The 16,375-nt window shown below is 39.6% G+C and overlaps 1 protein-coding gene across 2 annotated transcripts in view; it reads right to left on the bottom strand.

Annotated features, from left to right (window-relative positions):
- Window positions 1-16,375, bottom strand: part of LOC106805962 (adipocyte plasma membrane-associated protein-like) — a 26,945-nt gene that overhangs the window by 9,006 nt on the left and 1,564 nt on the right. For both annotated transcript variants that reach the window (XM_014807771.1, XM_014807770.1), the window contains exons 2-7: window positions 9,189-9,305; window positions 8,614-8,729; window positions 7,152-7,241; window positions 6,577-6,693; window positions 4,545-4,719; window positions 1,686-1,826 (exon numbers count right to left, since the gene is read on the bottom strand). In XM_014807771.1, coding sequence (XP_014663257.1) covers window positions 1,686-1,826; window positions 4,545-4,719; window positions 6,577-6,693; window positions 7,152-7,241; window positions 8,614-8,729; window positions 9,189-9,305 — 756 coding nt within the window. The remainder of the gene's footprint in view (window positions 1-1,685; window positions 1,827-4,544; window positions 4,720-6,576; window positions 6,694-7,151; window positions 7,242-8,613; window positions 8,730-9,188; window positions 9,306-16,375) is intronic.

Raw genomic sequence — 16,375 nt, 5'->3', positions numbered from 1 at the left:
GGGGCACCTGTGGTAGGAGATATGAGTGGTGTAGGTGAACATACTCACACACACAAACCAACACTCAATGGCACGCCGGTGAAAACATAATCTCCGCCACGCCCCTGGCGGAGGTAATTACAGCCACCTATCTAGACACTAAAATAGATGTATGAACACTCTAAATAACCTTTATCAGAACTTAAGATAAGTAATCACTCTTAGATGAAATGTGACCACCGACATAATTTCATTCCTTACTACAGAGTCAGGTTCCAAATTACCAGTGTTACATGGACTAGTGTAGAGGTATGCCTGCCCAAATCTATTGCAAGCACATTTAGTAAAAGCCATAGCCACAAATAAGCCTAGATTGAGTTACAGTTAAAGGAATAATAGGCCCAATAATTATGCAAAGTCAGGGGCGTAGCCAGGATTTTCAAAGTTGTAGGCACGACTATCTGAGCGGAGCGCCAGCATGGGTTGGCGCAGAGCGTATACATCTGCGTATACATCTGTAACACCCATGCAGGCCTACAGTGCTACATACTGGCTACGCCCCTGAAAGTTGACGAATACTACAGTAACTGGAACCTTGTGTAGTTAATAAGTACATTACCTTATAGCCAAACGTGTATTAGTTTGTCCAATATCACTGCTGGTTACTAAGAAATGTCTAATTGAAATCTGCAGTCCAAGAAATCAGTTGACTGACTTGTTTACAGTTTCGAAACCGCATATGGCGAAACGGGTGTGATACAGATTTATTGTGCACCGGATATTTTCGCACACATGCTCGGCCGTACGCAATGCTAGCGATAGTACAGTACCGTAACTGTATACGTAACAGTAGCTCTGATTGTAATGAACGTGGAATCCACGTACGAATCAAGGACGCTCGTGATAATGAAGTAGGCTGTGTTGGGGGCCAACACTATGGGGGGATCGCGGTCTAACCACGGCCACAGACTAAACATGGAAAGCAGACGGCACTAAGGTATTTACGTATATTGGTCAAACGAATACACCTGTGTCCAAAATTGAAGACATGTGAGTACCCGTTCATTAGCACCCACGGTTATTTACTTGTGCCTCAATACCGAGAATACACCCAGAGATACATTCTACTAGCTCATTAGTCGTTATAAGCATCCCGGGACAAACAATTCTCTGCTCAACACCCGTAGCAACATGTGACGTACGTCACCTAACCGAATTCGAGGCTATTTTGCTTGGCAACCAATTTAGCGTTGGCGCCAGATTACCAGATTTACGGATTTCAATTAGACATTTCTTAGTAATTAGCAGTGATATTGGACAAACTAATACGCGTTTGGCTATAAGGTAATATACTTATTAACTACACAAGGTGCCAGTTACTGTAGCATTCGTCAACTTTGCATAATCAATGGGCCTATTATGCTTTTAAGTGTATCCATAATTTGATAAATTCCCAATATAGCCAGAGCAGAAATGAAAATAGGAAGATAATGTCAAGTGGGTTCAAAATTCGGAGACAGACTGGTTCTCTAATGTCGAATAAACACTAATAACAGAATAAGTCAAACCCTTAAACACATGGTGAAGGCTGTGATGTGTTGGAACAGTTATACTTCATGAATCTGGCAAGGAAACACCTAGCTGTGCTTATAACTACTAGCCTTTATCTCTATCTTCTGTGAGTGACCTTTTGTGAGTATGCATACCGTAGAATTCTGGCTTTCCCGGCTTCTGCTATTAGTAGAAATTCCTCGCTTGGTGACATGCACAGAGAAGATGGGCTATGTAGCTCCTTGAAGATAAAGTGTGGCACACTAGACTTCAGGTTTGGACCTTGTGCAAGCAACCTATCAATGCAAGTGTATATTTTTATTAACGAGACAATAAAAGCTACTTGAGTAAATATTTACTGGGTAATGCAGGGCACACACTTACAGGAAAACATTGGGTAAAAAGCTAGATATTACTAGAACGATAACAAGTACAAAGGTGGATATTTCTAGGACAATAAGAGTGCAAAAGGTATAACTATACTTCTAGGATAAAATATACAGGGTACAAAATATATATACATATTTCTAGGTTGTACAGAGTATACATAGTAATATTTAACAAAAAAGTGTGAAGCAATGACTATATCTGAATTTACTCCAAAAAAAGATAACAACCATGAATAATTAAAATGGATAAACCTCGCAACAAAAATTCTACAAACACCTACTGTGAGCATACTTGCAACATGCAAACATCACGAAATCTTCTTATTGAGCCAGAAATGTGCTCTACAGTTGACTATTTTGAAAACTGTCGGACAGAGTTTTAACTGGTGCACAGATACACATAGAGCGATGCGACTGAGAACGCTAACAGTATAGGCATATGCTAGCGAAAATAGTTCCTGGAAAGAAAACACTATATTTATTTCTGATTGCATAAGAAATGTAGATAACAACAGGAGCGTATAATGACGTATTTGTCATTATACGCTCCTGATAACATCAGGGCGCGAAATTAGCACTGGCCCACTGGCATATGCCGGCAAATTATTTGGAGGGCCGGTAACATTGGCAAAACACCGGCCCTCTGAGTCGGTGGTTTCAGCCATGTTAGCGAGTACCTAATTTTTTTTATAGCATAATGAGCAAATAGCCTATATTACTGTTTTACCTGAAGGATATCATGCCATAATTCATCAACATTTAAAAAATTTGAAATCGAGAATACAAGCGTGAAACATGACATTGATTTTCAAACAAAATTTGTGAGGGCTGGTAAAATGAAAGTGTCAATGACAAAAGGACACAAATGAGTGAGTAAGAAGAAGTCAGTTTTAATTGAGCAACCATCGACGTACATTATAGAAACGATTGCCATCTGTATATCGCAATAATAATTTATAAACCAAAATAAATCACAATTTGTGACTGTAGATGGCGCTACACCCGCTTTGTAGCGATGGCGTTCGAAATAAACAGGTTATGCTGCGTTCTGACATGTTTTGTAAATCTTTACTCTAATATAGACGTTTTATCGGCAAGGTGGAGAGGAAATACCAATTTTGCATTAAAGATATTGTCAATGAAATCTTGTAAAACGAACCAGACGAGTGTGACACCACAGACTGTTTGTGTTTATATAATATGCTATATAATTGCCAAACCCTACCTAATTTGCATAATTTTTTTCTAAATATCAAAACCCCTAGCCCTTATTCATTCACATACCAAAAATGAGCAAAATCCGTTGCACCTGAACTGACTAATGGCAATTCCCATTTTGGCCAAAAAATCGCCGTGGCTCGAAAGTACGTCGACTGGCGTGCTTCAAAATAGGACGTTCCATATGGGAGCATAGCAGTAACAACTACACCCCATTTCAAACATGTGGGTCAAACGGTTCCTGAGTTATCGTTGACCGAAACCAAATGTTGACGGACGGACGGACGGACGGACGGACTGACGGACGGACGGACGTACGACGACCCATGGCAATAGCTCAGCTTGACGATGTCAAGGTGAGCTAAAAATGCTGTTACCAACCCTCTGGGCCAGTGCAAAAAATCTGAATTTCGTGCCCTGAACGTATATGATTTAAACAAATTTCACAATTTTGTACTGAACAAACATGGAATAATGAATTATAACTTGTTCTATCATAGAAAAGAACTGTTAATGAAAACTGCGATCGCCCGGCTATGCACCGGATGTGTAAATTAACACTGTGTAAACATTCGAAAAGTATTATGCTAGCCGCACACTATCCGACCCGAGCGCGATCGGGAGGCTTATGTTTGGCTCGGGAGGTCATTTTGGCCGGATTCGAATTTTGAATAGGGAGCAGATAGTGTGCGAGGGCTTACGACGTGACTCGGATAGTGTGCATGGCCATCCGACCCGATCGGCGAGCGCTGAAGAAAATTGACCAATCATAAGAGCAACGCCATGGGAACCGCATTCAGTAAACATGGCGGGAAAACACTCCCGACCCTTAGTATACGCTAAATCCGCTTGGAACGCGACGAGAGTGCCATGGTTTGCGCCAACTTTGAGTCGGACAGTGTGCGGGGCTTCCCGATCGATCGGGAGCGGGCCGTATAGTGTGTGGGGGCACAGTGCTGTGCACAAAGCAAAATCGGATAGTGTGCGGCTAGCATTAGTTTCGTAAGACTGTTTAGGTTTGCTGAAGATAAGTTATAAAAGTAGCAATACAAATGAGTTGTAGTGAATTTTTGCAACATCGACGAGCTCACAGTAAGTCTATGAATTTTTCTGCGAGAACGCGCGCGCCCTTTTAAACCCTGAATAATTGTATAATGAATAAGCAAAATTTTAGCACAAATTTTATTACATTATACCATTTAGAAATATCCAACTAGGCGCAATAATAGCTGGTTATAGCTGATAATAAGCTGTATTAATAGCTGACCAACTTATAATAATACTTCTTTCTTCGGCTTTTAGACACTAGTAACACAGGAAGCAGGTATAATTACCGTATTGGTAACCACCAGTCAGATGCTTGTCCAATCATTATAGGGACAACATATAGCCTGTTGTGTAAGTTACCTGCCAGTAGATTTATCCATCCAGGCATAGATAGCATTCATCCTGTCAAACTTTGAACTGTGGTCTGTGAAGTACAGCACCCCTTTACTGGTGACTGTCATATCAGTGAGGTAGTTTAGCTTTGCTCCTTCTACCAGCTCAAAGGTGTCTGCCAACATCACTACTTCTCGGTTCTCTAAAAATTCGTTATCATGTATCATTCGAGATTTGTTATCATGCATCATCTATTTAGCCTGCAACATAATTACTGAGTGTCTTTTACTGAGTGCACACACATATACGGAAACAGGTAAAATTACCAAATGCAGCATAAATGGTATTACTATAATGAGAATGGTAATGATTATTTTACAGAACATTTTTGAGAAAGTAATGTTTTCCATAATTCGAATTAAAGAAATAACATTTCCTAGCAGAAAAACTGAGAAACTAAAGCTCCATGAGAAATTTTCCCTCCTTTATTAAAGGGATACTCTCCCTAGAATTTTAGAGCATATTATGATAGTAAGTTGTAACTGCATAAATAATAGCATATACCTACACATTTCTATAATCACGCATGAATTCACGTTTGTCATAAAACAACATTGAATTTCGACCTTCATTTTTTTGGGCGCTGACATATAACACCCGCGACTGTGCTGCCACCCTGGAAAATTTGCGCATTTGCCAATTTATTTTGCACGTTACAGACTGAGGGCTAATTACAAAAGTGCAATTATATTTAAATACCTAAATGCCGTTTAACCGAATAAATATATATTTTAGGACAGATTCGCCTACATTACAACTGAAACTAAGTGTCGTTTACAAGATATTGAAATCCTTCTGCTCTTAAATTAATAAATAAGAAACACCCTCGGTCTGTATAGCCTGCAGCCGAAACGTTGCTTTGCGCAACATTTTCAGTGGATGCGTTTCCAGTGGTGCAACCGTCGTTGTAAGCAACGTTATAGCCATCAGTTTCGAAACATTAAAAAAAAAATTCCTATAGAATATTGAACCATAAAACTTTTTAAGTAGCGTAATTTTAACCTATTTTAACTGAAAATATCCAATGAACCTAGAGTAATGTATTGTATCCCTTTAATTCAGGAAGTTATTGATAGACTAATAACTAATTACTAAACTGTGTTAAAAAAAAATTCTCATGATTAACTTGATACATTTTAGACAACAAACAGCAGAACAGGGGATAGTAATAATATAGTAAGGCTGCTAGAGCTTCACAGTTACCGGCTTGACTGTAGGTATACCTTATATATAAATATGACACTGTACCCTCAGTTTTTACATGCATACAACCAACAACAGTTTATGACATGGCAAGGCAATTAATATGCAGCTCTGGGCACAGCTGCTTAGATGTTCATTAGCTACAGATAGGACATTTTCAATGCAAGCCACTCTTAAAAGGTTTCTTATTTGAAGGGACCAGACACACAACCTTATGATTGAATCTCTGCATAGTAAAAACACAAAAATCTTGAAATGGCTATGCACACAATATAATAACATTGCATACATCACCATGTTCAATCGGTAACTGGTATTAAAAGCTATATATTATTCAGTCATCTTGATATTTTGTCAGCCAGGTTACGCTAAACAAAACATTTTATAGGTGGTCTCACCAATGTGACTTTACATTGCATGTATGTGCACGTTACTGCGTGCATGTGCATGTGTCTGTATGTATATGTGCACATGCGTGCGTGCGTGTGTGGCTAGTGTGTAGGTGCATGCATGCTTGGACGCGTGCATGCATGTTTGCGAGTATCAGCGTGCGTATCCAAGGGTGCATGCGTGTGTGGGTGGGTGCATGCATGCTTGGATGCATGCTTGCGTGTGGGTATGTACCTGTTTGGTTATGTGAGTGCATGCGTTCTTGTGCACACGCATGTGTGCGTGTGGGTATATGTGCGTGTTTGTGTGTGTGAATGCATGCATGCGTGCGTGTGGGTATGTGCATGTTTTTGTGTGTGCATGGGTACACGAGTGCATTAGTGTATACATGTGTGAGTGCATTTACCTGTCGACATGTTAACGAGGTACAACCCCTTGTAGGCATCCAGTATGAGGAGATCACCAGCAGGGGTCAGACTGATGCTCTGCAGTCTTCCACACTCAGCTTCAGAATGTACAGCATCTATTAGCAATATAGAAAGTGAGCAAGGGGAAGAAAAGATGAGAGGAATGAGAACGAGAGAGAGAGAGAGAGAGAGAGAGAGAGAGATAGCTAGATGATATATATTATATATATACAGGGTGCGAAATTAACGGGAGTCCGGAGTCAAATACTCCCCGATTTACTCCCTGATTTGACATATGCAGGAGTCCGTGCGACTCCTTGAAAATTCTGCCATACTAACTAGTTCATTCCAGAGAACGGCCTCATGGAATTACCGTATTTTTTCAGCAAATGTCCAAAGAAATTTTTGGCAGACGTGCAACCACATGAATCTTCAAAATAAGCTACGGGTTGCAGTTGCACATTCCCGCAGACGTAGCGATTTCACAGCAGTTTTTACAGCAATTCTAGAATCGCCGTCAAGTTAAATGAAAACATCGCAGGTCTGCGCTAGGCTTAAGTAATAATTTACTTACCGCACGGCACATTTCTCTTGTGCAACGTCTCATTCTTGCCATTTTTGAATCGCAAAATCTTATTATTGACTGAACCAACGTAGAGGTAACCTGCAGTATGCAAAACAAAACTAATAATATTTGCTGCATAAACTAACTGCCTATAAATATTGCAATTTTACATGTACCTAAGCATTACATTCTTGTGTCTGACGCACCACTGCTAGACATATACATCTAGCAGCATAATATATATAAATTACTTCAATTTCTCATTGCATACTCAAAAATGGGAAAGACATTAATTGCTACAGTAAAATGCGCATAAGTCGTCATCGTCTAACTTGTCAATTCGCATAAGTCGTCATGGAAGTCAAGTTCCCGATTTTCTCTGAATAGTAAATCAATTGGAATAGTCCCGCCTAAGTCGTCATTAATAAGCCGTCATTATGTGCAAGCCATCGCCCTCAGACAGGTCCCATGTAATACAAGCAACAGTAATTTACAATCTGTAAGTCGTTATCAGAAATGCCGATGGCGCAGTGTACGGTCTAGGACTCTAGGGGATGTGCGAGCTGGCTGTCGCAGATATGCGCTTAGATCAAACCGACGATCGCCTGTAGATCGCGCAGCTGAGTTTACTGTGCTGTTGTTGCTGTGTTGTTGTTGATTGTTTCATTCGCATTGTTCGCTTGGACGCATTGCGTTTTTTTTTCAGCTCGCAGCTCGCATTTTTCAGCTCGCACATCCCCAGATTCCCCAGTGCATGCAGCCCAATGCAGGGTGCGAAATCAACGCGAGTCCGGTGTAAAAATAATACTCCCTGATTTGACATATGTAGGAGTCCCTGGGACTCCCTGAAAATTATGCTATATACTAACTAGTTCGTTCCAAAGCACGGTCTCGCGGAATTACCATATTTTTTCAGCAAGTGTTCCAAGAAAATTTGGCAGACGCGCACCGCAAATTTATGTCCTGCAATGTCCAAAAGTGTAATCAACAGCAAGTGTTACAGATAGCCAGCGTGTGCCGCGCTTGGCGCTAGTGCGTACGATGTACGTGCGTTATGGCCAGCAGCGGTGTCGATTGATGTACGGACCCAATTGTTTCATGTCGGCTATGTATGTGGCGCGAACTGACGTCGTGTATGGAGCATGTTTATGACTGCGTAGGGGTGACGAGCGCTTGGGAGGGGAGCCCTACATATATTTACGTGTATATGTCGTCATTTCCGTAAGTCGGCACAAATATGCTGGTCCCAAAAGTGTTGACTTAAATGTGAGTTTTACTGTATTTCAATAATACTGTCATCATAGATGTTTATATCTAAATAGCAATACTTGTGTCAATCCTGAGAATATATGCATGTTGCACACGTGACACCTCACTACACATGCACAATCATTCTACCTATTTATATATGTATAGAACCAGCTGTTGCCGATTTCCATTGGCATGATCAGCATAAACATATTGCTTATACCTTCGTGGGCAAACATAGCAGTTGGTCTCTCCAGAGTTCCTTCGTAGAGCTTTTCTGATGTTTGTAGCCAGTCATTGGCTTCCAGCACACCATCCAGTGGTGCTGGGTTCAGCATCCTAAATGCATAAAAATCAGCTTAAATGTGAAATATATCATTGTAAATAAAGGCAATATGATATGCAAACTTATCAGATATATATATATATATATATATATATATTATATATGCATGGCACCTCTACGTACTGGGCATGACTAATTGATTCATATTCAGTTTTACAGGTATCACTAAATCAGTACACAGTCACATTGTGTCGATGTATCTTTGATATACACTGTTGTATGATAAATCTCTCCCTCTTTCTTTCTCTCTCTCTCTCTCCCCATATTTTCTCTAGATACATATATATATACATTAAGGAAGTATATTTGGAACTTATGAAGCTATCATACTTGCACTATATGGGAAAGAGCAATACCCACAAGATTGGGGAAACATTGTGATCACATAGTATAAATATTTACTATACCCTAGTCAAGCTAAGTACATTATAACAATGTCTTAATTAACCTACCGATATCGATCTGGTTCTATTGGGGATGATATAAGCATGTCAATCAAACCAATGAAAGAAAGTGGAATGACAACAACTGTCAGAAGCAACACTGAGATGATTGACACCCAAGGAGAGCTGCAAACAAAAATAGCAAACAAATTATATACTGTGCAAACCAAATATGAATATAAATACTATACCATAAACGCACGCACGCACGCACGCACGCACGCACGCACGCACGCACGCACGCACGCACGCACGCACGCACGCACGCACGCACGCACGCACGCACACGCACACACACACACACACAAGTATGTATATATATATACAGTCAAACCTCGGTTATCCGAACATTAATTATCTGAATTTCGGATTATCCGAACAAGATCTCAAGGTCCTCTGAATATTTTTAAAATAAGCCACTAGACCACCTGTGACCCGTTGGATCACCCACTATTCAGATGTTATGAAGAATTCAAGCCAATTTCAATATTGCACCAAAATGAAGGTTTATTTTGAGATAATTTAATTAAATATTTCAATCCATTCATGTTATTCATAACTCAAAAAATACATTTTATTGTTCACTTTTCCTGCGTGTAGCGCTGTAGAAAGCTAAATAGGCGGCGCGCGTTTGACTTAAAAACGTTGCTTGGAAACAGTTGGTACAGTTTCTGACATAATCTTCCTTCCTTTATTTACGATCAGATCAGTTATCCGAACAATCGGTTATCCGAACAAAATACTCCCCGACCATCTCGTTCAGATAATCGAGGTCTAACTGTATCTTCGTGATTCTATTAGACGCCGACAAAAACTAAAATATCAGTATATCTGAGCACATTATGCGATATCTTTATGAATCAGATATATAGAATTGGTTCAAGGAACTTGTTTTCTAATGTGTTTATTTATTCACAATTTTATATAACATGCATATGATATGATATGATTTTATAGTATAGCATTATAACTACGACAGAGGTACCAAAACATTTAACTTCTAAGATAATACTGCTACATAGCCAGCAGAACTTTGTAACTTAATTGTTCCCAGTACGCATGTGCGTGTAAAAACAAGAATCAACATTTAAATTGAGAAAAATTGACATTTTTGATAGAATTGCAAGCCATATGATACCTCACAAAAGGTAAAAAAACGTATACAGACTATCGATCCATTCAATAATTAGATGGTTATAGAACTAAATATATATATGCTTTAATTAGCATTGGTATACCTGGTACAATACCTAAAACACCTCCACCTAGTGACACCAATAACCAAGCAATAGATCAATTGATAAACTGCAAAGGATTATGAATTAAGACTAGAGCTATATCCCTTGTACATGCAAGCCAAAACCGAGATGTCCAAACTCACCAGTAACGAATTTGCTTAGTATCAGCAAATAATTCATCCGGATAGCTAAAATTTTTTTTTAAATATTACACACAAATTAAACCACATCATAATTATTAGATGCCATGTCAATCGTTCGATCATAGATTGACAATTCCACAGTTAGTAACGTTACACTTTAAAGGTTATTATAGATCTTTCTGGCCTGTAAAATGAAAATGTATGTGTGTTCAATCTCAGTAATAATACCAACAATACTTCTAGTCTAGACCTTCTAGATATATGTGAAATAAAAAACATTATATATATTATTAATTAAACATTACATTATAATGGCTGTTTAACACAACTTCCTTCTCTTCCAACAAAAAAAGTTGATGTTTTGGTTAGTAACATTACGTACACAATTCTGAAGGGCTTAGCATTTTATAAAAATAAAGTTTAGTCCCAATAGAATCATGCAATTTGATTTTAAGAGCTAAGAGATATTCAGTTGAAGAATAAAATTGATTAAAATGAATTGATTTTGAGAATGAATTCTTCTTCCTTTAGTCAGCAAAATAATTTTGTATGTTTTACACAGAAAATTTTGTGTTAAAAAATCAACCAAGCAAACGTGGTGTCCATGTACATTTTTATGGAAGACACGACACAATAAACATTTTTTCCTGAAACTGTGGTCTATATATATATACACAATCATATGAAAGTAAAATTAACTGAAAATTTACATGATTCTAAAATTTAAGGTCATGTCCACTTGATCATGGAATTTCCCATATATGGATCTTAGATAGATCTATCTTAATTGTGTAGTGCCAAATTTATTTATTACTTGAGAAAGCAGTGCGAGTACAATGTGTTGAAATTACCACATATACCATTTTATAGAATCGCTGTGGAATTAATTTATTGCAATAAAAATATTGATCTAATAACCAATGAAAAGAAATATGTTGGCATGTTTTTATATGCAGTACATACATGTGACGTGATATATTAGTTATTACATCACGAATTCATGGTTAGGGTTTGCAGGAGTCGAAATAAGCGATGGTCCGATGGTCCGGGGCCATCAAATAATCAGGAGGACCATCAGATTTTCAAAGTCAATAGTCCAACAGACCATTGAATATTTTGGTCCCATTTTATGGTAATTTTCTTTAACGTTTCCACATTCCAATATACTATTAAAATGAATAAACAATTACTGTATCGTTTGATACATTCATTGTACAGCAAACGAGTTTGGCACTCGCCCGCTCGCCAATGTCGAGTGAAAATAATATCAAGCGAGTAAAAGCTAAAGCTGACTCGCCCATGTTGGCATGTAAAAATAATTGTCTAAAACTTTAATCAAATGTTGGTTCCTTATATTAAATATATCCAAACATTGATGAAAAACAGTTATCGGCTATCGCACGCCATCCTCACTTTCTATTATCAAAGGTCGCCGATGGTCAGCACAGGGTGGCTGTGTATACGTGCCTGGGGTGGCATATTGATTGATATATGGGGGAGGGAGGGGAGTGGGGCAGGCAGGGTGGTGCTGGTGGGGGAGGGAGGGGAGTGCAGGATTGTTTAAAAGTAGCGTGGGGCATGTTCATTATATTTATAGGGGGTGGGCACCGCAGGGATCAGAGGACGACAGCAAAATTATTTCCTGGAATTGAGGAAAAAGCTGCAATCGGGAATGACACACAATGAGCGTGCCGGCACGCACAAATAAACGTTACAAGTGAAGTGTGAATTTCATTACGATTTTCCATGTATATATTGTAATATCAGGAGTGTATAATATCGATATATATCTCTATATATAATATATAGATCTATCTATATATATATATATTATATATCTTACCTAGATCTATACTATTTATATAATATAGATCTCTATTTTATACACTCCTGGTCAGGGTTCTCCCAGGATGAAATTGAAACAGGGGGAGGGGAGGGGGAAGGGGGAAGGGGGGAGGGAAAAGGGGAGGGGAAAACTAGGGGGTCCGGGGGGGGGGGGCGTGTTTTTTACCGTGAATGCGTAAAATCGCCACCACACCATAGACGGTATTTGGAATACTTGTATATAAGATAGCCGAGTCGGTTTACAGTAATTGTTAGGGTTTGGGGCAGGGTGACTGTTTGTACTTGTGTGTGGTCTGCAGTGCATGCGTAGTGTAGGACGTTTACGCATTAATGGTACCGTAAAAATACACGCGACCGTGGGGGGGGGGACCTGGTCGAATGGGAATTCTTGACGATCGATTCCCATGCTGCCAAACTTTTATTGTGGTCGAATTTAATCGGGGCGGAGTAATGTATAAATGAAGTACCTCGGAGGCCGCAACGATTGACAACGTGCGGGGCAGTTTCGCAAACACCGGGTGGTCGCGCGTCCGGTGTTTTCCCGCAACGTGGGAGCGGGCCTTCGTAGGGTACATATTAATGAACTAAGGCTCCGCCGCACACCTAGCGGTGGCCCGGGTGGCCCGCGGGCCACCAAAAACTTGATGTCGGGCCGACCAAAATTTCCAGAAAGTTAAAATTTGGTGGCGCGACGGGCCACTAAATTTTCAAAGATGTCTATGTGATAAAAATAGATTGTTTCTACGTGGCTATTCTCATTCAAAAGAGAGCAGCAATTCGTGTGAGCGGGCAAGGGCCACAAGTACGCACGCTGGCAGCAATTCATACCGCGGGGCATAGCACAAACGGGCGTGGCGCAACGGATTTTATCTGGTCTACTGCCGGGTGGCTTGCAACAAGCCCACGTTGATCTGCGTGTTAGACTGGTATTTCGCCACTCACGCTCTGGTAGACAATGTAGGCACGTCTGCGGACGAACAGTTTCTCGGCGGCGCGAAACCAGTCTAGCACGAGGTCAAAATAAGTTTGATGGCGGTGGCGCGCATGCGCCATAGCGATATTTTGCAATGCGCCAGCATTACATGTGGATTATCATTGTTATCACACAGTGCGACACAAATGCAGCGTTCTGCATAAAAGTACTTGAACATTGATGTGCCGGATCTGGACATGGAGCGAATTCAACATGCTATTAGCCTCAATCATCAATGTCAGTGTGTGCCATCGTGTGGGGTTTGTTTAAAGACTTGTGCAAGTGCATCAGACGGCCCAATTTTCAAATAATATACAATACGAGATTGAAATAAAGATTTATAATGTTTTACTTTGTTTTTTTTCGGGCCACCAAAAATTGAAAATCAATGATTTTGGTGGCCCGATCGGGCCACTGAAAAAAAAAGTTAGTGTCGAGCCTTGTATATGATATGCACTGAACCAAAAGAGGACCTTATAACGGCTCATAGATTGCAAGTAAATTTTGTACAGATCTAAAAATAATTAAGCGTCGAGGCCTGCGTTAATTCAGTTAGCAGATAGATTAACTTATTAACCACATTACTTTGCCTTAAGTAGCATTGTACTTGCACAACTTGGCTGAGACTGAGCAGTTCAACCCTCAGCAATTTGAAGTTTATTATGTTTCTCTTTTTTTAATTAAGTATTTTAGTCTTTGGTGTCTCCAAAGATTAAAATACTCAACTCAAAAGTGATATTTTTGTGATGAAGAATGTTTAATAATGCTGCCTCAGAGTGCAGGAAATTGCATCTAAGTCTAAGAGGTGTAATTTTCAAAAAAAAATTCTGGGGAGGGTGCCGTTAATTTGGGCCAGTTAACTTATTGACTCACTCGCCCAGTTTGGCAAGAAGTTTTTATTTTAAAGTTCTAACACTGTTGTAGGTAAATAATTAAACCATTTTACCACCATGTAAAATCTCTTTCTTATGCTTGCACGCCAGATTACTTTTAGAGAACAATTTGAAATTTAGGAGAACCATCTAAAATCTAGGAGGACCATCTAAATTTCAAACTAGATGGTCTTGTGGACCATCTCTTCTTTTCTCCTTATTTCTACCCCTGGTTTGGTCTCTGATGCCGAGATGTTGATTAAATGTAAAAAAGCATACTGGCTCAAGGATTGATCCAGCTCAATTATGATACGATTCTATAAAATTTAATGTAGCGGAGCTCTATAGCAGTGCTGCCACTCAAGATATTACAAAAAAATATATAAAATCTGTCCAGAAAAAAGTATTAAAATTGCCTAAAAAAGTATAATAAATTTGTATCAACCCACCATGATTTGTAGTCACTTGTTACCTTATACACTGTTACCAAATACATTATAGCCTATGTGCAGCATACATGTATGTAAACAAGCTTCACAAATGATGTGTGCAATGTCTTGAGGAGTTGTCTCTTGAACCCTCAGTTTGGAATATTTCAATGCAGTGTTTCCCTGGGCCAGAAAGGTCTGTGAAGCGGTAAATTTTTGTGTGGTGTGTTTGTGTTTCGAGGTCCTAGCAAAGTGAGCAGTGCATGTGCTTGGCCAACTAAGGGGGTCCGGAGGAGCGCTTTGCTCCCCCAGAAATTTTTTGAAAAAATGGTGCAATTTGGTGCATTCTAAGCTATTCTGGACACCTTGTATAAGACTATTGAATCTCTTTTTCAAGTTGTCAAAAGTTTTGTTAGCGAGGCTGTGTTTTGGACAAATTTCTGTGTGGCGGCTGAGAATTTGAGCGAAGCGGCCCACCTCGCTCGTGTAAATCCAGGGGAACCACTGCACAATGCAGAGAGCCGAGAACAAAAACATTCCACTGAACAGAGCACACATCACTCCTGCAACAGGACTAACAAAGCACATCTTTAATCTCATCAAATACAGTCCACCATCTTTGGCAAAAAAGTACTTATTTAAAAATGAATACTTTACTCTAGAATTTGAGAGAATATTATCAGGAGTAAGATAATATAGGCAATTTGTCATCCTGAGTCCTTTCCCCCCCCCGACGCCCCTAATATTGTGACTGTACGTCGAGCGGTTAAGATTTGTGCCCAACTGTTGACACACGAACGCACGGACGGACGCACGGACGGACAATCATGCGATTCTACAAGCTGCATCTGACATCTGACTACATCAGATGAGCTTAAAAGTATACTTTGAACTTTCTTAAAAAAAGTACAATACATTTAAAAAAGTATAAAGTGGCAGCACTGCAGTATATAGGCGTACACATAGTCACACACTGACATGGTGTCATTAGTGATAGTGTATGACTGTATAGGACACCATTGCACAATTTGCAGCCGATTGCTGTGCCGTGGCGGAGTTCAGCCTATGCTATACCAGTGTTAGAGCTTTAAAATAAAAACCACTCGCCAAACTGGGCGAGTGAGTCAATAAGTTAACTCGCCCAAACGGAATCTGTACTCGCCCAAACTTTAAAACAAAAATGCTTGTCAAACAATAGTGAAAAAAGACGTTGACACATGCCGATGAGTAAGTGCGGATAATCCTTTTGACCTCAAGAGCAGGCTTAAACATGTGATTCGTTTATGTATAAAAGAATTTGCATCTGCCGGCTTTGCTAGTAGAATCAACTAATGCCCTGGATGTATGCAGGATACAATGTCACAGATGAAATTCAAAAGCCTAAATTGGATTGAAGAAGAGTTTATGCTTCCTTAAATCGTTATAATTTCATTATGGCATTCTGCTACTGTCAGTTGTTACATGTAAGTATGCACTGCAGTGCCACTGCCAGTGCATTGGTGTGGTGATGGTTACTGTGTAGTTTTTGCATGCCGTTAATTAGTTACAGGTGGTCAGACTCTCTATTTCAGCTTTAGGCTTCGTAGGTAAATGCATGACTGCTGAACCTATATTGTCTTGCAAATTAGTTGTTGCTACTTACGTTTTACCCACCGAAGGGCCGCGGCGAAAGGCTTTTCAATCATCTTTTGTCGGGC

This window comes from Priapulus caudatus, unplaced genomic scaffold (assembly GCF_000485595.1).
Source record: "Priapulus caudatus unplaced genomic scaffold, Priapulus_caudatus-5.0.1 Scaffold134, whole genome shotgun sequence".
NCBI lineage: Eukaryota > Metazoa > Priapulida > Priapulimorpha > Priapulimorphida > Priapulidae > Priapulus > Priapulus caudatus.
Note: the sequence above shows the minus strand (reverse complement) of the source record. Positions and strands in the feature narration are given on the sequence as shown.